Below are 21,649 nucleotides of genomic sequence, written 5' to 3'. Positions count from 1 at the left end.
CTACGATTCCTCTTCCTCGTCTGGGCTGTGAGGCGGATCCGCATCCATCCATTTCTATCGACGGCATTGGCACGTCTTCGGGGTGCGACGCCATCCATTCCTCCAAAATCTCAGGCAAATCCACTAGCACACTTCCCTCCTCCATGGTATCGGCCGCAAGGCTCGGTATACCATCATCTTGCAAAACGGGGTGGTCGTCGGAGGCACCGGCGCTGTCCTACATATTCATCGCCCCCTCCGCTCCCCCGAGCGTCGGCGGCACCGGCGCGTGAGGAAGAAGGATCTGGACCGACGGGTTCTGCAGGTACGTAGCCTCGCGCGCGGCGGCGGCGGCGCTGTTGGTGTTGGCGTCCCCGAGACGGTGCACTCGTCGATGCCGAAGCCATCGCACGTCGTGCACCGCGGCCGGACGGGGTGCGTGTCGGTGTGCGCCGTCACGTCCCGGCCGCCGTTGCCGTTGCCGTCCAGCCGGGACCGGAAGCTCGGGTGGCACTGCCCGCCCTTGCCCGTCTGGGCCTTCAGCCAGACGCAGAAGTCGCACGGCTGGTAGAACCTGGGGATGGTGTTCTGCCCGCCCGGGCGGGTCAGCCAGGTCGTGTCGGGCGGCGGTGCCGTGCCGCCCATGACCGTGTCCTCGCTTGCGAGAAATTCGCTGGGGAAGTAATCGTTGTCCATTTCCGGAAACCAAAATTCGGCAACTTCGGCGTTGGCAGCGTCTCTGTCGTGCTGGCCGGTGCCATCGATGGGAGGCGGTCCAGCTGTTTGATGGACGGCGAGCTGCGTCGGTTGCTGCTGTTGCTGCTGTAGCTGATGCTGGTGATGCTTCTGAGACTCATTATGATACTGCAGTTGAGCATGCTGCTGCGGCTGCATCGATGGCTTGCGCTGCTGCAGCGGCGGTGGATTAGAGACTGGACAACCCGGTCCTGGAACCCGTGGTGCCGCTCGACCCTTAGTTTGCTGTGGCGGTGGCGGATTAGAGGCTGGGCGAGCCGGCCCCGGGACCTGTGGTGCCGCTGGACCCTGAGGTGGCCGTTGAGAGAGGAGATCAGAAGGGTTAATCGTTCCTGGTGGCGCGACCGCCGGAGAGCGGCGTTGTTGGGGAGGTGGTCGAAATGGGGGCGGAGTCTGTGTAGACTGTGGCCGTTTGCTCGGTAGGCTGCTCGCTGGTGCATAATGATACAGCGGCGGCGGCCGTTGCTGCTGCTGCTGCTGTCGCTGTCGCTGATGCTGCTGATGTTGAGGATGCTGGGGATGATGATGGTGCTGATGCTGATGCTGTTGTTGCGGGAGCGCCGGAGGGTACGCCCCTGGGCACTGTTGTTGTTGATGCGGAGGACCGTTAGGCATCGTCGAGTCCGGACGACCTGGTACCGGCGGCGGTGGCATACCTGGTGGTGGAGGACCCCTGACGACCGCCGACGTCTGCGGGAAACGACGCGGCTCGAACTGGACCGGCGGGTGAGGATAAGGAGGAGGCTGCGGTGGCGACGATGAACGCGACGGAGGCATCGTTGCTACGAAAGGGCCGCTGCCGCTGTAGTGGCCAAAGGGCGTGCTATGTCGGATGGTCTGCGGCGGCTGGCTATGTGGCCTAGTAAGAGGAGGAGGCGGAGGATATCCGGTCGTCGCGATCAGCTGTTGCTTAGGCGGCGGTAGCTCTTGTTGAGAAAAAAGTCCAGGTGCGGGAGGAGGAAGGCCATGGGCGGCGGGCGCTTTTGATTGTTCGCGCGAGTGCGAGTTTTCCTCCATGCTTCGTGCTCCTTTTGGTTCGATGGGGGTTTCCTTCTCAACTCTCTCAACCTTAACCTCCCTCTCCACCCCTCTATCTGCCTCTCTTCCGTCTTCCTCGAGACTATTGGATGCTATGTCGCCTGTGAGTGGAGAGCGATGTTCTCTGGAACTGCCTCGTGAGTTGAGAATGGGCTGCCTCTGTCCTAATCAGTAGTCTCGCTCTGCCTTGGCGGTGGTGTCTGGTCCATAGGGGTGAGCGAAGGCAATTCCAGACAGACCTGCGGATGATGTTTGCTGGGAGGCGCAGATCAGGAAAACAACAGCAACATACAGCAATCCGCAAACTCGAGATGGGCTCCGTCCGTCTGCTGCGGTCGCAGGCCGCATACAATAATGGAAATTATATACGGGTATCGATGTCGTCGGTGCGAATACCTGAAGAGATAGCGAATGCTGTTCGTAGTTTGAAAGAGAACGGTTCTGAAGCAGACAGCGCAGCCCCAGCCTTTGTACTGGTAGTCTGCCTGAAGCCATGTGATGCTCCCCGGTGCGGCTTCTCCTTTGTCCCCTGGTGCGCTGGTCGCGATGGAAGGAACAATGGGCATTTGCTACAGCAACACTCCACAGCGTAGGGAGTTCCTTCCATGTCATGTTTACCATGCGAGCACTGGCTCACCACGAAACCGAATGTTACCGCGCTTTACACACAACTCACCCAGGTAAGTAAATCGCAATGGATTAGATTTTTCATAAGTAGATCCAGCAGAACCTCCCCCATTAGGATGATTACAGTACAGACCTCTCCTAGGGTATCATTCCATTACTTCATGAGTCCATTTCCACCTCGAGATCTCAGCAGGTCGAGACAAACCAATTGCCTGCATCCTGCGCCACGGTCGTGTGCGCCAAGAGCTTTTCTAGGCGTGTCGCTGTAGACGTATATATAATAGCAAATTCGAGTAAACAAGAAAAAACAAAACCGCAATCCAACCAACTATGCTGTTGCTTTGGATCCTTTCCCAGGCGCTGGCGGGGAGTGGCAGTGACTTGCTAGCTTCGTGGCCACGGGTCCATTGACACCCGAGAACACACCATCCTGGAAATTTCCGATGATGGTCCAGGGCGCAACGTAGCACTCCTTCCGGCCCTGGTCCCAAGTCCATGCCAGGCACTCGCCCCCTCGAGATAGACAATGGTGGAGGCAGTCCTCGACCGTGTTGGTGTTCTTGATCGTCGTCGTGTGCTCGTCCAGACGGCCGACAAAGTTTTGGCTGACCCGGATGGGCTCCTTCAAGAAGGTATCCCATTCTGCCGCTCCGTAGATCTTGGCCAGCTGGCGCCAGAAAACGGGCTCTTTGATCTTCTTGAAGGTATTGCCAACCCTCTCCATGGCATCGCCCGAGCCCAGGCCGTGGAAAGAGACCAGAGGCACACAGAATCGGTCTCCCCAGATGCGCGTCGAGTGAGGCTCCTCGCCATTGAAGAGCCGGTTGTAGGCTTCGTCGAGGTAGATGCCCAATTTCATAAGGGTCGTGCTCAAAAGCTTATCTCCGTAAATGGCAGTCGGCGACTCGAGATGGGCCTCGGCAGCAACCTTGGGGTTGTCCTCGAACAGCTTCTTCATCGCAGCTCCCGATATGATGGCGGACGAGCCTCCGTGGGCAAATCGACCCTTGTAATCTCCGACGGCGTTTCCAAGGTAGTGGGGCTTCGCGTAGTCGAGGTGGCCGAGTAGGAGGTTCATGGATTCCTTGAGCACGTAGGTGTCGTCGTCAACCATGAGATACCACTTCTTCTTCGGCATGGTCTGCCAGGCGTATTGGAGTCCAGAAATAAACTAGAGAGATAAGATCAGCATAGTTCGGTCTCGTCACCTCCCATCCTTACACGCAGCAGCACCTACTTTCATAGCATCCAATTCCCATCCAATGTCTTTGCTCAGCTCCTCGGAAAGGAACAATTCCTCACCCTCGATGGCTTCGGCCAAATGCTTGTACTTGCTGACGCGTTCGAAGTTCTCCTTACCAGCCAGCATCTTGTTCTCCAGCATCCAGCCGATAATATCCAGGTTGGGGACGCTCTTCCCGTTCGGCAGGGTGTAGTTCTGTTTGTTGTCCACGGGGTAGTCCTGCACAATAACCATGTCGCCAGTGAACTTTTCCTTGAAATAGGCGGCGAGCACATTGGGCACACGCCGCCTCGTGCCGTAGCCGGTCTTGATCACAATGCCTACATCCTGGATAGGATCAATGGGGTATTTCGGGGGCCCTAGTAGCCATTTGTCGCTGGGGTATTTGTGCTGGATGTAGTCGGCTACTATCGTGTGCTGGAACCGAAGTGCCGATCGAACGGGGCTGTCGTAGGGTGTGAGAAGGTAGAAGACGAATAGGATAGCGAAGGCCGCGAGAATGTGAAGACGCGACTTGGAGAGTCGGGTGGTGACGAAGTTCCGCATGTTGGCACCCCCTTCGGTCCGGAGCCCCATATTGTTTCGATTTTCGTTGTCAAATGCCAAGCGATCGAAACGCGGATGATCGCCCAAAGGTCAGACAAGGGCGGAACGGTCGGTCGGTTCGTATTTCAACGCGCAGACTCTTTCTTCGAGCTGGTACAGGGTTTGAGAAGCAAAATTTCGGTTGCAACTTGGACCCAGCAAGAAGCGAGAGAAGTGACGAGAGAGAAGTGATGACGATGGCCGCCGAGGACTAGTGCGTCGTGGTTCGAGTGACGGATAGGTACTAAAATTAGCGAATGGGTAGAAATGCCGATACCAGGGAGATGGTAGGTTAGGTATGTAACGGCAAAAAGTAATCGAGGGTGGATTTGAAACCAGGGGAAAACGAGTGACAATTGCAAAAATCCCGCCCGGCGCAAAGCAGACTCTGGGTCGAAGGGGGTGAGAAGTGGTTTGTAAACCCAGATATGTCTCGGGAGTTGGTGTAAAAGGCTGGAAAGGAGCTGAGGAGATGGGCATCGATTTCAAGGCGGCGTTGAACCATGCATGTGCACTGCTACCGAGATTCCTCCTCGACACCCCCCGGCCGCTTTGCCAATTGCTGACCTCCCTCCCCTACAGGATACATCCCTTCCCTGATTTACCCGCCGCTGCCCGCTGACGCGCGTGTTTATGTGTCGGTCGCCAAGGAACGGCTACCACTCGCTATGGCGCAGGACCACTAACCTCCCGCTGCATGCTAACCCCCTGGACGCCCACGTCCTCCAAGGCGCCCAAGCATCAACACGCCACGCTATGCGCTGACGTCCACGAAGAAAGCAAAACAATACCTAGCCAGCGTAAAGCAGTTTAAGGGCCCTGGACCATCGATTGCGCGAGGCCCACCAAGTGGGATGCTTGGCTGCACAGCCTATCGGACCACTAAACTGACGAATGCCGACTCGGTGGGGCATGACAGTAGCCTGGGCTTGCCTGGGCTTTTGCTGGGATTGTCATGGAGAAATACCTGCCAGCCTGCACCCCTATTTTCTTATTAGCTGCCAAGGTCTGCTATCTTGGAGACTTGGACGTCTGGGTGCTTGCAAGTCCAGCACTGGTCCAGCAAGAGCACCGTCTGTCTGTACGAATCTAGAATCCCACCCCTGCGATGCAGCTTAATCTACCGAAATTGCGAAGAAAATTTCAATCCTGCTGCGCATGTCAGGTACGCTGCACACATCTGCAACCGACAGGCTGACAAGACGCGACTTTGAGGACGGAAACAGACACGCACACAGAACGCAGGAAGCAAGGAGGCATTAACTCAGGTGGTGGTCACCTAACCGAACCTAGGCTCCTATGTAGGCTGTACTGTACCCGTCGCGCCCGTCAAAATGTCAGAGTCCCCGTTCCATATCGGAGCTACCAGCTGACAAGCTCCACCGGGCGCGATCTGAAGCTTTGGGTTGCGCGAACGATCACGATGATCTTCAAACGACTACTCCGTAGAGTCCCTGATTTGCATGAACCTCTCCCCGAGGCCCCATTGCCAAGCACTTTGTCCTTCAATGGGCGCGGGTGATATAAGCGGCGCATGGGGCTACAGGCGCCCGCATTCGTAACGAAACGGCCGACTCTGCCTGTGAAGGACGCCGTCAATGCATCGCTAACCGTAGTAGGCCACTCGCTGCGAGATCGCAAAAAAAAAAAAAAAAAAAGAGAGAGAGATTGACTGCTATATCGTATTGCTTATTATGGCCTATAGGCAGGTAGGTAGACATTATGGCTGCTTACCACCGCCGGCAAACAAGACCATTCCGCTCACCTCACCGTTGGCCATGACCCCTCCTTGCTTGCCACATCTCCACTGATCCGCAGGTCCCCCACACCCACCACCCGTTGGATCTTCCCAAGCCCGTGATGTGATGGCTGTGGCCGATCCCCTGGATCCTATTTGACCAGTTCCTGCTGCCTGCTGCCAATAGCCGAACAGCAATCAATGATGACCCATAGATTGGATATGACCAGTCTAGTCTCCCTCACGTTGCAAGGGCCAACCAGAGAAAGCAGTCATCATGGCTACTGTACCTATATAGTCGATTGAGCACTTGCACATCAAATCAACGTCGCACACACCTTTTTGAATTCATGTGTGCTTTTGCCGTCCCCATTGACCACCTCTTGTATCGCCAAAGTCGCATCGGTATGGCAGAGGACTCAGGCTTACGGGGCTACCAGGCCTACTATGCCTTTGCTATCAAAACTGTCGGCTACCTCGCGCTGTTCGGCCTCGCTTGGTTTTTCTACTGCCTCTATCAAGTCAGGACGAAGGTGCGACAGGCAGCGAAGGTACCCGGAGTCGTAAGTTAAATACCACCCTCCTCGGCAGGGTAACAGTAGACTTGTCTGCGAGGAAACGTTGGAAGATTATGCTGAGGCCAATCCAGTTTTTCATGCCTCACTCGTTCTTGCTCGGCCACTTGGGTGTCATTACCAAGCTCGCCATCAAGCTTAAATCGCCTCCGACGCTACACGGGCAGATGATGCCCTTGCTGCTAGCTCGCGAATACCCCGAGGTGATGGAGGCCGGCGCGGTGTACATGGACATCTGGCCCGTCTCGCCGCCCTTGCTCGCCGTGTTTCGTCCCGATATGATGGCGCAGTTCACGCAGGACCAGAGTCAGCCGAAGCATCCCTTCGTGGTCCGCGAGATGATGCCGTTCACAGGGGCCATGGATCTGGCCTCTGCCGAAGGCCAGGAGTGGAAGGTTGGCAGGTCCATGTTCAATCCTGGTTTCTCGGTGAAGAATCTGCTGTCTCTCGTGCCGGCTTTTGTTGAGGAGGCGATGGTGTTTCGCAAACGGCTGGGGGAGCTCGCGGATAAGAAAGAGACGTTCAAAATGGAGAACTACACGACTGATTTGACCGTCGACATCATCGGCAGAGCGGTCTTGTAAGTCTCAGATATCCAGATTCACACATAGTTTTGGCTAACATCAAGCTCAGGGGTGCACGTATAGAGGCACAGAAGAAGCCAGGTAAGCCAATCCATCAGGTCTACGTTCTTCTCAATTATATACTGCGTCATCTACCTCTGCGGGACTCAATGCTATGTCCGATCCTCTTACGCCTATTGGTCGTACTGACATCTGATCACAGTCAAATTCATGGATGCGATGGTCGGCCAAGTAGCCATGCTTTACTTCAACAACGACCTCCACAAGATGCTAAACCCACTCATCCCCATCCGGCACTGGTTCTACAACCGGACCTTCCATAACGAGATGATGCCCTACATCCAGGACACCGCCCGAAACTACGAGAAAATGGAGGGGCCCAAAACCATCCTCGCCCTGGCGCTCAAGTCCTACGTGACCGAAGTCGACGCCTCGGCCCGCGGGAACATCCCGCCCGCCTTCCTGAACCGCGTCGTCAACCACATCAAGATGTTCCTGTTCGCGGGCCACGACACCACCGCGACCACGCTCGCCTACGCCTACTACGAGCTCTCGCGCAACCCGGCCCAGCTCGCGCTCCTGCGCGCCGAGCTCGACGACGTCCTCGGCACAGATCCCGAGCAGGCGGCGAGCCGCATCGCGGCCGACCCCGCGCTCCTGAACCAGCTGCCGTACACGCTCGGCGTGGTCAAGGAGACGCTCCGGCTCTGGCCCGTGGTCGGCACCGTGCGCAACGGGTCGGCCGGGTTCACGCTGCTGCAGCCCGAGACGGGCGCGCGGTACCTCACCGACGGCTGGGTCCTGTTCGGCTGCTCCAAGGCGGCGCACGCGAACCCCCACTTTTGGCCCGAGCCCGACGCGTTCCGGCCCGAGCGGTTCACGACGCGCGACGAGGGCGACCCGCTGCACCCCGTCAAGAACGCGTTCCGGCCCTGGGAGATGGGGCCGCGGAACTGCATCGGGCAGGAGCTCGCCAGCCTGGAGCTGCGGCTGGTGCTCGCGTTGACGGTCCGCGAGTTCGATATGGAACCTGCGTACTCGGAATCTTCGGAAGATTTCCAGGGCGAGAAGGCGTTTCAGGTTCAGCTGAAGGAGATGATAACAGCGCATCCCAACGAGGGCATGCCGATGACCATTAGGCGGACTTGAATTGTATATAAGCGGCGATTGCCGCCATACTCGTAGTACATAAACAAGGGCTTACGGTGGCAGGGGTCGTCCATTGGATATTCGGGATATTTCCAGATGCAACAACGAATCTGGATTACCAATCTCCCATCTTACATGTCTCACATCAAGTCAATTCGGCTACAGCCTCAGATTCTTTGAGTACCCCTTTGACACCCGTAACGTCAAGGTTCGCTCACATGCAATGTTCCTTCGCCAGGGCTATTATTGTGCCGGCCCCACATGCCTCCTCTTTATTACCTAAGTACATGGATTAGCTGTGGTGGTATGTAAACGTCACTGAAGACAGGTCAACAACCCCATTGCAAGAGCAGTATTTGTAATCCGGATATACAAAGAACCAGACAGTATTTAATCATCTCTACGTCAAGCATCTCGGCATAACACTGTCTACCAAGTCTCAACAGAAACCACGAGAACACAGTACTTACTATTATCTCCAACCCAACTCACTCTAGCAAAGGACCCCCACTCCCCGATTCACACGATGACGAACATGAAAGCGCTCGTGACGGCCGAGGGCGGCAAGGTCGCCGTCCAGGAGATCCCCGTCCCCACGCCCGGCGAGGGCGAGATCCTGGTCAAGGTGCACTACGCCGCCCAGAACCCCACGGACTGGAAGTCGGCCGGCGCCGCCAAGGAGCCGGGCCGCGTGGTCGGCTGCGACTTCGCCGGCACCGTCGCCGCGAGCAACGGCTCCTCCTGGCGCGACGGCCAGCGCGTCGCCGGCTGGGTCCACGGCTGCTCCCCCAGCCCCCCGCGCGGCGCCTTCGCCGAGTACCTCGTGACGGAAGCCTCGCTCGTCTACCCGATCCCGGAGTCGGTCTCGTTCCAGGACGCCGCCGTGGTGCCCCTCGCGTTCGCGACCGCCGTGCAGGCCCTGTTCCAGCGCCTCCAGCTGCCCGAGCCCAGCAAGCCGGCCAAGTCGGCCTTCCCCATCCTCATCAACGGCGGCACGTCTTCTGTCGGCAAGTACGCCGTGCAGCTCGCCAAGATGGCCGGGCTTTTCGTCGTGGCCACGGCCTCGAAGCGCAACCACGACCTCCTAAAGGAGTACGGCGCCGACGCCACCGTCGACTACCGGGACGCCGACTGGGTGGACCAGGTGCGCAAGGTGACGCACGACAACCTCGAGTACGCCTTCGACTGCATCTCGGAGAAGGAGACGACGCCCGCGGTGGCGCAGTGCATGTCGCCGACCAAGGGCGGCCACATCATGTGCATCCTGCCGCGCAAGACGGCCGAGCTGCCCGAGGCGCTCCAGGCCAAGGTCCGCGTCGAGTCGACCATCGCGTACAGCGTCTTCGGGCGCCCGCTCAAGTACGGCGACTTCGACAACTACGGCGGCGAGACGCCCGCGGACAAGGCGTTCTGGGAGAAGTACCTCGCCCTGCTGCCCGGGTACCTCGAGTCCGGCCGGGTCCAGCCGAACAAGGTCAAGGAGTTTGGCGGGCTCGAGGATATCCCCAAGGGCTTCGAGATCCACGCCGAGGGCAAGGTGAGCGCCGAGAAGCTCGTGTACAAGATTGCCTCCTAGGTCCGCGGTCCTTGGCTCATCGTCAACATTGCGGAGTGTGTGGGAAGTTTGCGAGGCCCATGGCTGTAGCTTCGCATCTTCACATTAATAGAGGATTATGGGTGTCAAGTTGAGGTTAAATAGACAGGCAGATGCCGGTATAAGTAATAGGAACCGAATAATGAACCTGACTAAGTGGCTATGCAATGTTATATGATGACCCATTCGGTTGATGCACCTGGCGATAGAGACCATTTCGTTCCGTATTGTTTCATTGTCGGATATATCCACGTGCGCTTCTAGCTTCGGGCAGATGTCTCACTGTTGCTAGCTGGTCATGGCACAAGTGTAGCGTATAGAAACTCAAAACTCGGGCGCGATACCGGTTCGAGGTCGATCCGCAGCCAGTGCACGACCTGACACCCCACGGGCATCGGGATTATTGCACCGCTGGCGACCGCCGTCTGGAAAGGCCAATTTCGGATCAATATTTTATGGCTGTGCAAACGCCAAATGCAAGAGGGACGACCAAATCAGATTGCAGATTGGAGATGAGCACCTCCTTCGAGTTGGTGTGCCAGTGCAACCAACGCCCTTCCTCGTCACGTTGCAGCCGGGAGAAATGGTTTCGGCCGCCCGCGCATCCCGGCTCATTTCATCTTAGGGTAACCCGCCCACAAACATCCCACCTCGTTCAGCGAGATTAGGAGAGACGGCTCAATTTTCCGGGCGGCCGTCGTGTTTCTTTCATGTTTTGGCCGCATTGTCGCGTTATCTTCAGACGATTGAACCTGTTCAAACAACTCTCAAGACTCTTTCTTCCGCTTTCAATCTTGACCGGAGGCTTTCGTTGTTGGGTGCAAGCAGCAGTAGCAGCAGCAGCTAGCAGCAGCATCACATAACTGCAGATAGACAGACGGGCAGCAAAAGAAAAGCCACCACTATCTCGTGGAGATGGACTTCTCTAATTCGTCCGGCGCCATACAAGATGGCCTGGTCATCAAGACATTCCGGCAGGGCCGGCAGCGCAAGACCTCAAAGAACAGCAAGCGGCTGCATCTGGCCAAGTCGGGCCACCGGTTCATTCGCAAGCACACCTGGGCGCTGCCGCTAATGATGCTCATCGGCATCGCTGCCCTGTACGCCATCAACCCCACCGAGTCCAACCTCATCCACCACTTCATCTTCCTCTCGTACCCGCTGCCGCCCTCGTCCGAGCACGGCGGGCATGCGCGGGCGCCGACGCAGTACGGCAAGGGCCTCTGGGACGTCGCCTTCGTGGCCTTCTACACCGTCGTCCTGACCTTCACGCGCGAGTTCATCATGCAGGAGCTCCTGCGCCCGCTGTCGCGGTCCCGCTTCTGCGGCATCGCGTCCCGCGGCAAGCAGCTGCGCTTCATGGAGCAGATGTACACGGCCGTCTACTTTGGCGTCATGGGGCCCTTCGGCCTCTACGTCATGCGCCAGACGCCCGTCTGGTACTTCGACACCCGGGCCATGTACGAGACGTACCCCAACCGAACGCACGAGGCCGCGTTCAAGTTCTACTACCTCTTCGAGGCGGCGTACTGGGCGCAGCAGGCCCTGGTCATGCTCCTGGGGCTGGAGAAGAGGCGCAAGGACTTCAAGGAGCTGGTCGGACACCATGTCAGTCTTTTGGTTCTGAACATACGTTGCGATGCACACGGGCCTGGCTGACCATTTGCAGATCGTGACTCTATCCTTGATATCTTTGAGCTATCGTTATCATTTTACCTACGCTGGCATCGCGGTTTATATAACCCATGACATCAGCGACTTTTTCCTCGCAGTAAGTCGCATCCTGCACGTCGCCAAATTCCACATGGAATATCGTTACTGACTTCACTTCCAGGTTTCCAAGTCCCTTCATTACATCGACAGCGCCATCGTGGGGCCATTCTTTGCCACCAATGTCGGCGTCTGGATCTACATGCGACACTACCTGAACATCCGCATCTTGATATCTATCCTCACCGAGTTCAAGACCGTCGGGCCCTACGAGCTCGACTGGCAGGCGGAGCAGTACAAGTGCTGGATCTCCAACGTCATTGTGCTGGTGCTCCTGTCGTTCCTGCAGTCGCTCAACCTCTTCTGGCTCTGGTGCCTGCTCCGCAGCGGGTTCCGTTACGTTGTCTATAACATCAAGAAGGACGACAGATCCGAAGGGGAGGAGTCTGCGAACGAAGGGGACGAGAAATCCAACAACCCTGCCAGAAAAGGGTCGCCTGAGCCTCCGATAATCATCATCAGCGCTGCGGACGATGAAGAGGAAACGGCGGCCATGGCTACCGGTTTGGCCACGGACTCCGGCTCTGCCAGGATGAGAGGATGAAGGCGTTATTGACTTTACGACCGGGAAAATGACTAAGGAAGACCACCGACGATTGGTAGATTCTCAAAGCAACATACAACAGTTCCCAGGCTGGACTCAAGGAGCTAGAAAGATACCCTTAACGATTGCAAATTCTTTCAAAGGATTCTGCACCTAATATCTAATCTTAGTAATTAATGTTAATACCTGCGCATCGCAATACGAAAGTTGGTGGTGACTCGTCGCCAGTCATGCAGTCGGGGGCATTGTTGGGCAATTTCGGTTAGCTCTCACTGCCGGTTGTTACCAATGAGCAGCTCATACACGCCCATTGCGACTGACCAGCAAGAAGGGACCAGCGAACGAGCGAGCGACATTTGATAATATAATGATAGATTGACCATGTTTCCCTTAGACCATTGGCAATGTCAAATACCCTTTACATTATCACTCATTGTTCAGCAAGCACTTCGACAACGACAACGACTTTAGCGCAAGCATTTGAGCGATTGCGCGCTGGGCAGCTTCACAGAGGGTTCCATCTCCGTGGCCAAGACGGACTTACTCCCCGCACGCCAAGCTGATTCCCCCGCAACCAGGGGTATGGACCGTACAGTATGCTTACCCAACACCGCCATGCGAGACTGCGGGGAAACTACCCTGCTACCCATTCGCGAGAGGACCTAATCCTGCAAATGGCTCTCTAGCGCTGCCACAACGTTGCAGTCGGCAGCAAAGCAGTTCACAATCCCGAGAAGTGGCTCGTAATCCGGGGCTGGGCTGCTGGGCTGTCGTCAACGTAGCACACACATGGGACGATGGTCCAGTGACCACGAACCCGTCTTCCCGGGTCGCTATTTGCCCTTCCTCTCTTCTCCCCACTGACGAGCAGGCCTGGCAGACTGGTCAGTCCTCCTATAGGAGCGCCTAGGGGACGGGGACTTGCAGGTGATGCGCGCCCGAGTCAAAAAACCCGCTCTTTCCAAGGCTGTGGACTTTAGCCGGAATGCTCTCAATCGAGAACCAGGTCCTCTTGGCTGGGCTGGGGGCCATGGCACCATGACATTCAGTTGTCTACTGCGTCTTTGGTTGCTTTTCCCCAAAACTTGCGATCCCCAATTTCTCCGCATGGCTCGGCGGTGTATTCTTTTTTCACGATGCCCTTGCCGTAGGGAAGGTATATAAAGCCGAGCCGCCGGCTGCTCGGGGATGTCGTTCCTTTCCAGAACGAGACACCGATTCACCGGCGGCTCGTGTTGTGCTCTATAACGGGTCACTCTCTGTCTTTCTCTGTGTATTCTGAGTTACTATGGTTCGCGTCAGTCTGGCCGCTCTGGCCACTGCGGCAGCCATTCCTCTGGTCTCTGCTGTGGTCATCTCCGTCAAGGCCACTGGGGGTAACGCTACGAGCCCTCATCAGTATGGCTTCCTGCACGAGGTAAATACGCATGTTGACTTATTTCCCATGGGAGCGTCTGGCTAACGCGCCGTTGGGCATAGGATATCAACAACTCCGGCGACGGCGGTCTGTACGCCGAACTGATCCGCAACCGCGCCTTCCAGTCAAGCAGCATTTTCAACTCGACTTTGGAGGGCTGGACACCAATCAACGGCGCCGCCCTGTCCCTCAAGGACCTCGACGAACCTCTGTCCAAAGCCCTGAAGACGTCCATGAACGTCGCCGTGAGCTCTTCATCTGTATCGAAGCGCAACGGCAGCAGCAGCCAGGTCGTCGGCTTCGCCAACGACGGCTACTGGGGCATGGACGTCAAGATCCAGCCCTACACCGGCTCGTTCTGGGTGAGAGGCGAGTACGAGGGCAGCTTCACCGCGTCGCTGCAGTCCAACTTGACCAGCGAGGTGTTTGGCAGTACCGAGATCGAGGCGAAGACGTCGAGCTCCGAGTGGGTCGAGCACGAGTTCGAATTGACGCCCACCAAGGATGCGCCGAATTCCAATAACACCTTCTCTCTGACCTTTGACGCTGCTGTAAGTGATCCCGGGCGCTGGCAAGGACCGGACGTGACGGTTGATTAACTGATGATGGTACCACAGGGCGTGAAAGACGGCTCGCTCGACTTCAACTTGATCAGTCTCTTCCCGCCTACCTACAAGGGCCGCAAGAATGGTCTGCGCATCGACCTCGCCGAGGCCATCGAGGGCTTCTACCCCACCCTGCTCCGCATCCCCGGCGGCAACATGCTCGAGGGCAACAACAGTAACGCCTGGTGGGACTGGAAGGACACTCTCGGTCCCCTGAAGGACCGCCCCGGCTTCTCGGGTGTGTGGGGATACCAGCAGAGCAACGGCCTCGGGCTGATGGAGTACCTCTGGCTTGCTGAAGATATGGACCTCGAGATTGGTAAGACTTGTCCAGATCTGTCTAACCTAAGTGCCAAGCTCTCATCACTAACTATATCTTTCCCCACAGTCCTCGGAGTCTACAACGGCCTCTCCCTCAACGGCGACATCATCCCCAAAGACCAGCTCCAGTCCTTCGTCGACGACGCCCTCGACCAGATCGAGTTCGTCAGCGGCGACGCCGCGACGACCAAATGGGGCGCTGTCCGCGCCGAGCTGGGCCACCCGGCGCCCTTCAAGCTGCAGTACGTCGAGGTCGGCAACGAGGACTGGCTGGCGGGCGGGGACGAGGGCTGGGAGACCTTCAAGGAGTACCGGTTCCCCATGTTCCTCGAGGCCATCAACGCGAAGTACCCGCACATCACCGTCATCTCGTCCGGGTCCGTGTTTGACGGGTACGAGATCCCCGCGCCGGGGGCCGGGGATTATCATATCTATGGCACGCCTGATAGCTTGGTCGATCAGTTCGATCTGTTTGACAATGTCACGATCCCTCATATCATCGGTGAGGCTGCTGCCGTTCATCCTAATGGCGGCCTCGGCTGGGATGCGGGGCTGCTCGAGTACCCCTGGTGGAGCGGCACGATCGGCGAGGCCGTGTCCATGATCGGCTATGAGAGGAATGCCGACCGAATCATCGGTGCAGCTTACGTATGTTTTACCAGAGGCCCTTGTGACTTCTTACAACTTGTGGATGAACCCGCTAACTTGACCCTCGTAGGCTCCCATCATCCGAAGCTTAGACCGCTGGCAGTGGGCTGCCGTCATGATCCAGTTCGCCGCTGATCCCGCGAAGACCACGCTCTCCACCAGTTGGTACCTGTGGGAGGTGAGTTGAAACCCCTTATCAGCACTTTACTCATGTATCGCATCAACTGACTCCTCCCGCCCTACATAGCTCTTCGCCGGCCACCTCATGACCCACACCCTCCCCGCCTCGTCGGACTTCAACCCCCTGTACTACGTCACCGGCAAGAACGAGGACAAGGGCACCTACCTCTTCAAGGGCGCCGTCTTCAACGCCACCACGGACGAGGTCCCCGTCTCCCTAGCCTTCGAGGGCTTGCGGCCGGGCACTGAGGCCGAGCTGACGATCCTGACGGGGCCCGAGGACCCCTACGGCTTCAACGACCCCTTCACCGGCGTCAACGTCGTCAAGACGGTCAAGGAGAAGGTCGTCTCGGACGAGGAGGGCAGGTTCGCGTTCAGCATGCCGGACCTGAGCATCGCGGTGCTGGAGACGAAGTCCGCAAAGTGCGGCAAGAAGCAGAGGGATATGGAGCAGGGGCTCCGTCACTGACGAAGGCAAAGGGGGCAGGTAGAATACCATTAGAAAGTAGGCATCGTGCGCTGATGGCATAATACAAGTACCTACCATTACTACTACATTATCCTACTACTCTGGTCCTATTTCTCCATCGTCTAAACGGTGCTCCTACTAGAACATTTGACCATCCACCGTATTTATGCTATTAGTAAGCCAACAAAGCGCCATACAGCAGACACCATTTTTCAACTGACTCCGCATTCCCCAAACGAAGACACTTACTCCGGAAACAGTAAATGTGGTCTACGTCTACGCCGACACGCACCCTTTAGCATATTCTCAGCTGGCGCTGTCAAGGGGTAGATGCCGAACCGCTGCTCTCCGACCGCAGCGCCCGGTACCCATGCAACTCCAAATCATCCCACACCATCTGATCCTGATCATCGTCGTCCGCCCCGCTATGCACGCAAGGCTGCCAATCGTCGTCGTCCTCGGGCCATTCGTGCTCCCCCGGGTACGCCTCCCGCGCCGCCGCGTCGCGCTCGTCCCATTTGCCCCGCGGAGGCAAGGGCGGCAGCCGATCCAGCTTGCGCAGCGCGTACTTGCGCGCCGTCTCGTGGTTGGTTCCCACGATGAAGAACCGGGGGCCCGCGAAGTCGGTCACGAGGTGCTCGAGGCCGCTGCCGCGGATTAGGGCGACGGAGCCGGATTGGTAGGGGAGTTTGAGATTGAGTTGGGGGAGGCAAAGGTTGCCGCCTAGGTATGACCGTATTAGCCCATCATTTACGGATTAGGAAAGGAAGAAAAGGGTGCTTACCAGAGTAGTCCCCAACCGTCAACAGTCCCGCCAATCCGCCCTTGATATCTCCCTGGTCCATGTGTCGCTGCGTGTGGCCGTTAATGCCCAGCGCAAACATACTACAAAAGTCCTTCTCCTCCTCTTCTCCCTCTTCTCTAGTCCGGACCTTGACGTCATTGTCGGGCAGCTGCTCAAAGATCTCGACACAATGCGCATAATAATCCGGATCAAGCTTCTGCATGAGGAACCGGAAGACGTCCGAAGCCTTTCCGAACACGGCCTTGTAGAACTGCAGCGGCAAGTCATATGCCACGTCGTTGCGCGCGGTGGCGCGGGCATTGCGTGTGTCGGCGGTTCGGCGTATCTTCCTCCCGTGAGGGTCGCCCTTGAACGCCCAGCAGCCGTAGTGGCCGACACACATCTTGGCGTTGGGCAGCCGGTCCACCGTTGCCAGGGAAGGCTCGAGCTCGCGGTGTATGTCGCGGATGTAGCTGTCGACGACGTGGCGCACGGACTCGGGCTTCGGGATGCCCACGAAGAAGGAGAAGAGGTCGATGGCGCGGATCAGCCGGTCCTCGACGTGGACGGACTGCTTCTTGTCGGTGGGCTCGCCGTACAGGGTCTGCACCAGTTTCTCGAAGTGGACGAATACGAGCTGCCGGTTCTTGTCGGTGACGAGGACGATGTCTTCGTGCACCATCTCCCACGCGGATTCGGCGGCGAGAGTGTCGACGAGGTAGTTTCGGTAGTAGTCCGGGTCCCGCGCCCCATTATTCCAGCGCTTTTGCCAGTTGGTCTTGATGATACCGAAGCCAGGCTCGAACTCGGGATCTATCTCTCCCTTTTCACGATATTGCGCATGGCCTCCCGCTGTGCCGCGTTCATGTGGAGCCAGAAGTGCTCGCGTGCGATGTTGCGCAAGGTGGTGAGGAGCTCGAGCGTCTGACGGTCCTGGGAATTGGTCGAAGTGTCGCTTTGAGGATCGCGGCTTAACGGCAAGAGGGGGATTCTAGGAAGCTCTAATCTCTTTTCGATCCGGAGTTTCGCCATCAGGTATTGTTGTTCCATGGCCGACATGGCGGGCTCCGTGAACAGCTGTCTGGTTCTCTCGGCGGATGACCGCGCTCTTTTGGTTTTGGCGTAGGACTTGTCATCGTCCTTGTCAATGTCCTTTGCCCACATGAATCGACAGGTTCTCTTGTCGATAGAAAAGGTAACGACTAGCTCTTCTGGAGTATTCTGGAGGATCTTATATTGCCGGCCATCCGCAAATTCCTCAACTAGGGCAAGGGCGTCCGTGGTTGTGACTTTGGAGAGGAAAGATGCGAGGCGCGTCAGGTCGTCGTTTTCGGCGAAGGCAGCAGCATTGAGCTCATCGAAGATAGGTCCCAGGATGTCGTACTGTGCGGCTCGCCCGTTAGTATGAGTACGGAAAGCAGAAACGGCCTTCGCCTGCTTGTACACTTACCATACGCTCATCCCGGGGATGAGAAATGTTGCCCGCCCAAGAGGACCAGAAGCCATATGGATCTCCCTGGATCCGCTCCGTCCATGTGCCCAGCTGAACCAGGTTCTTTCTTGCTCGTTCCTCTTCACTCAGCTCTTGGAAGGTTTTGGTCTTGCGCACACGCTTATTGTGATCGCTGTATTTCTGGCCCAGCAGCGACTCGATTGTCTCGTTGTCCGGGATGTGAGGCGGGGCCTCAACCCGTAGATAGGGCATCCCGTTCTTTCGAGCAAAAGAATGACTGGTTGGTTGCTTGCAGCAAGGGTAGAACCGGGCCGTGAGCAAAGCTGCCTCGTAGCAATTTGTGATGATGGTGGGCTGAAGGAAAAGTAAATCGCATAGGCTACATCTGCGTTGCAAAAAGTACGTTTAGCAGAAAAGCGAAGGCGAGATGTGGCGTGGTTTGGTACTTTTGTCGTCTACGGGAAGTATGAGAAGGTGAAAAGGTAAGGTCGGTTTGGAGGTGAAGAATTGAGTGCAAACAGAAATCGGTTTGCAGGCACACTTCCACCCTCGTTTCCTGAGCAAGGCACAGCTTGACACATTAAACCTAGCAACTGAAATCAGAGCCATCTTAGGTACATGTAGTAGGTAGCTACCTACTTCTGAGTAAAAGATTCCAGTCCTCTCTTTATGACCACAAAATTCTTGTAATTTGGCAACAATAGCCGTTCGTTTTATTAGAGCTTATTCCCCCTCAACTCAGGGACCCGCGAGTATTTAGTCCAAGTACGAAGCCTCCCATCAAGTAGATTCACCACTACTCCTGTGGAATCACCACCCCCCGCTACTGCCCACCCAGCCCCCTATCTACCTACGCATCATAAACAAACTTCTGCACCCAGGCCCGGACCTGCTGTTCGGAAAGGTCGTTGCGCCGCCGCCTGTTCATCGCTCTTAGCGCCTGGTCCAGGAGCTCGTCCAGCCCGGGCCGCTCTCGGGGGTCGTGCTTCAAGCACCGGCAGACGGTCCGCCTCAGCTCCAGGTCCACGTTGTTGAGCGAGGGGTTGTCGAGCAGAATGCCGTACGAGTCGTCGATGGCCCGGCCCCCCCCTTTGTTGGAACATGTTGCCCAGCCTTGGCGGGGATGGTGTGTTGAGACGAGTGATGAGCTGCCACATGGACTACAAGTTCCGTCCTGTCAGCCATCGTATATCATATCGCCTTCACGTTGGATTGAGAGACTGGTCAAGAATTGGCTTTCTCCTGTCCTCAATCCCACCGTCGCCTCCGAGCAGAAACCCCCACCACCTAAAACAAAGAAAAAAGGAAAAAAAAAAAAAAGACCGCTGGTTAAAAATAAAGATCAGCTACAGAGCAGAACTTACAAGACCCATTTGCCAGACATTGGTGTGCCAGTCAAAGCTGCCCGCCACGGGCTCCTGGCTGATCTCCTTTCCGTCTCGAGTCAATGGCACGAAGTCCCAGTCCGGACTGAATTGCTCCTACCACGACATCATGTTAGATGTTGTCTGTGGTTTGAACAGGAGGCGGCAACGCACTCCTGGCCGGTTGCGGGAGGGAGGAGTGTCGATGGATTGGACTTACTGGTGTGTAGAAACCCCATTTGCCGCTTGCCCGCTGTTCCAGGTAATATGCACTTGAAACAGTACGTTAGCTACAAGTAAACAGCCATTTACCTGATTGCATTGCTCTCGGCTCGGTTGATATACTGTTGATGGCCTTTTGGGCCAAAATGGATAGATAGGGGCCGGCACTTACTTCCTTTTTCCCGTCTTCAGGATGTGTGATAAGCCAAAGTCGCCAAGCTAGGTGCATACGTTATTGTCAGAAAAGAGTCTCCGTGCATCAGCCTCTATGTATTGGTGGTATGAATTCTCACCTTGAGTATGGGGATCTGGTCATGTTCGTTGGAATCGTCGGGAAGTGGGTTAATAGTTTCCATCTGGATGTCGATTGGCGGCGGGATCTGGTTATTTATGGCAGCATTGTTAACATTGACTGCCGGATTTCTCCGCTGGTATGGGTGTAAAGCTGGCCCCAAAAACACTGCTCCATGGTTAGCCATCACCGGTGGGAGCACACGAAGTGAAAAAGAAAAGAAGAAAAAAAGACTACCCCTTCCCGCATCCCCCACTGGAAAGGGGAAAAAAAAAAGTAATCGGCCATACTACTCACTGTTACTCGGGTCGATGTCGAAGTGGACCATCCGCTTTCTCTGCTCTCTTCTTCTGTTCGTAGTAGGTATCTCTTCGAGCAGCAGCCTGTTCGGATCGAAGGTCGAAGTGACATCGATTGCGTTTCGAGCTCGATCCATCCCGACACGCTTCCCTCCCGCCTGTCTCATCCTGTCTGGATGGAACTTGCGAGGGGGGTAGGCCATGCCGATGCACGCGCGGACCACTAAATTTCGAAGGGGAAAAGGAACCTCGGTTAGCTCAGGCGGTATGCTTTGCTTTTGTGCCAAACTCGCAACACGGGTTTGGGAACTTACTGCAGAGCCAGAATGACCAGAGTACTACATTCGGGATCGTTTGGTCGTCGTTATCATCCGCAAACCGGAACAGCACCTCCTCCAGAGTGCCGAGCTCCATGTACTCCATGAAGATGAAATCGTGCCGGTCGGGCTGGAGCACGGCGTCGGGGTATTCGAGATTCTGACTGGGTCTCGGCCGCCCGGCGCCGGCGGCGGCGGCGATAGTCCTCATGCGAAAGTTCCGCGCCTGCCGATGACGCTGGACTCGGGCCCGCCTCTGAGCGTGAGCCCTGACCTTTGCCAGTGGGGTCACGACCGGCCGCGGCGGCCGCGGCTGATAGGCCGGATCCTCTTCGTCTCCGCTGCTGGGCTCGTCCGGGTCGTCGCTCGAGTCGTACGGGTCCGGGTCCTCGAAGTTGCTGAATTTCCCCGACGAGTGGAGGATCTGGACGCAGTGGGCGGAGCGCTGGACTTTCTGCTCGGGAATAAAATCAGTACAAGTGCGTAAAGGCACGGTGGCAGAATATCAAGAAAATGAAAACAAAAATCAGAAAAAGAGAGAAAAGAGTGCAGAGGGCGCCATCTTACCTCCATCATCCGGGCTTCATGTCGGATTGCGTCATGCACCTCGTCCGCGCCAGCAGTCTTGAGGACAAAATTGATTTCCTCGTTATTGACTGGGCTGCGGTATGTCATCTTGAAGGCGGTTCCCTGGCCTCCCCGACCGAGCACCCGACGGTAGAGGTAGCGAGGGGCCCTCTCGAAGTAGGCTCTTGTCGAGCCTTCTACCTGAGCTCGTCTTGCTACTTCCTGAGCATCGGGATTGCTCGGCGCATATCTTCCCATAACATCAGTACCAAAACCGTCGGTGCCTCGGGTAATGCCTTGCGTCACGGGTGCTTGCGTGCTTGGGGTCCTAGCAAAGGGCGTTCCGTAAGCCCGAACCCTAGCCTCTCTCCCGGTTGTAGGTCGCAGCCCGCCCCCTGTGTCCCGATAGCGGGACCACCTATAGTTTTCATTTCTTGCTAACGCTGCGTAGTCTCGTATCTGGTTTGCTGACTGTGGAAGCAGAGACATGGCGAGTTCGATATTGGATATCACGCCGCTTCGAGGGGAA

At 56.7% G+C, this 21,649-nt stretch overlaps 7 protein-coding genes across 7 annotated transcripts; 4 read left to right on the top strand and 3 right to left on the bottom strand.

The window, feature by feature from the left end:
- Positions 1-225: 225 nt before the first annotated feature.
- PG986_011632 (uncharacterized protein) lies at positions 226-2,339 on the bottom strand (the record flags this gene model as incomplete). Its single annotated transcript, XM_066847854.1, has 3 exons — positions 226-1,166; positions 1,392-1,874; positions 2,066-2,339. The coding sequence occupies 3 exons, from the start codon at positions 2,337-2,339 to the stop codon at positions 226-228; spliced, it is 1,698 nt and encodes a 565-aa protein (XP_066694550.1).
- A 389-nt stretch (positions 2,340-2,728) lies between these two features.
- On the bottom strand, positions 2,729-4,219 carry PG986_011631 (glycosyltransferase family 31; the record flags this gene model as incomplete). The annotated part of the gene is made up of 2 exons (XM_066847853.1): positions 2,729-3,571; positions 3,638-4,219. The coding sequence occupies 2 exons, from the start codon at positions 4,217-4,219 to the stop codon at positions 2,729-2,731; spliced, it is 1,425 nt and encodes a 474-aa protein (XP_066694549.1).
- A 2,154-nt stretch (positions 4,220-6,373) lies between these two features.
- PG986_011630 (cytochrome P450) lies at positions 6,374-8,274 on the top strand (the record flags this gene model as incomplete). The annotated part of the gene is made up of 4 exons (XM_066847852.1): positions 6,374-6,529; positions 6,616-7,121; positions 7,175-7,206; positions 7,328-8,274. 4 exons carry the CDS (start codon positions 6,374-6,376, stop codon positions 8,272-8,274), a joined length of 1,641 nt encoding a protein of 546 aa, XP_066694548.1.
- A 526-nt stretch (positions 8,275-8,800) lies between these two features.
- PG986_011629 (zinc-binding dehydrogenase) lies at positions 8,801-9,850 on the top strand (the record flags this gene model as incomplete). Its single annotated transcript, XM_066847851.1, has 1 exon — positions 8,801-9,850. The coding sequence occupies one exon, from the start codon at positions 8,801-8,803 to the stop codon at positions 9,848-9,850; it is 1,050 nt and encodes a 349-aa protein (XP_066694547.1).
- Positions 9,851-10,783: 933 nt separating this feature from the next.
- Positions 10,784-12,182, top strand: PG986_011628 (uncharacterized protein; the record flags this gene model as incomplete). Its single annotated transcript, XM_066847850.1, has 3 exons — positions 10,784-11,476; positions 11,538-11,639; positions 11,703-12,182. The coding sequence occupies 3 exons, from the start codon at positions 10,784-10,786 to the stop codon at positions 12,180-12,182; spliced, it is 1,275 nt and encodes a 424-aa protein (XP_066694546.1).
- Positions 12,183-13,470: 1,288 nt separating this feature from the next.
- PG986_011627 (alpha-L-arabinofuranosidase) lies at positions 13,471-15,822 on the top strand (the record flags this gene model as incomplete). Its single annotated transcript, XM_066847849.1, has 6 exons — positions 13,471-13,599; positions 13,662-14,150; positions 14,217-14,523; positions 14,593-15,173; positions 15,244-15,351; positions 15,421-15,822. The coding sequence occupies 6 exons, from the start codon at positions 13,471-13,473 to the stop codon at positions 15,820-15,822; spliced, it is 2,016 nt and encodes a 671-aa protein (XP_066694545.1).
- A 319-nt stretch (positions 15,823-16,141) lies between these two features.
- On the bottom strand, positions 16,142-21,609 carry PG986_011626 (uncharacterized protein; the record flags this gene model as incomplete). The annotated part of the gene is made up of 12 exons (XM_066847848.1): positions 16,142-16,545; positions 16,607-17,458; positions 17,536-17,989; positions 18,057-18,413; positions 18,929-19,219; positions 19,424-19,540; positions 19,644-19,695; positions 19,818-19,864; positions 19,939-20,105; positions 20,235-20,459; positions 20,551-21,007; positions 21,121-21,609. 12 exons carry the CDS (start codon positions 21,607-21,609, stop codon positions 16,142-16,144), a joined length of 3,912 nt encoding a protein of 1,303 aa, XP_066694544.1.
- Positions 21,610-21,649: the final 40 nt, after the last annotated feature.

Source organism: Apiospora aurea (assembly GCF_038362705.1).
Source record: "Apiospora aurea strain CBS 24483 chromosome Unknown utg000008l_segment0_segment0, whole genome shotgun sequence".
NCBI lineage: Eukaryota > Fungi > Ascomycota > Sordariomycetes > Amphisphaeriales > Apiosporaceae > Apiospora > Apiospora aurea.
The sequence above is the reverse complement of the archived record's forward strand: the minus strand, read 5'-3'. Positions and strand labels throughout refer to the sequence as shown.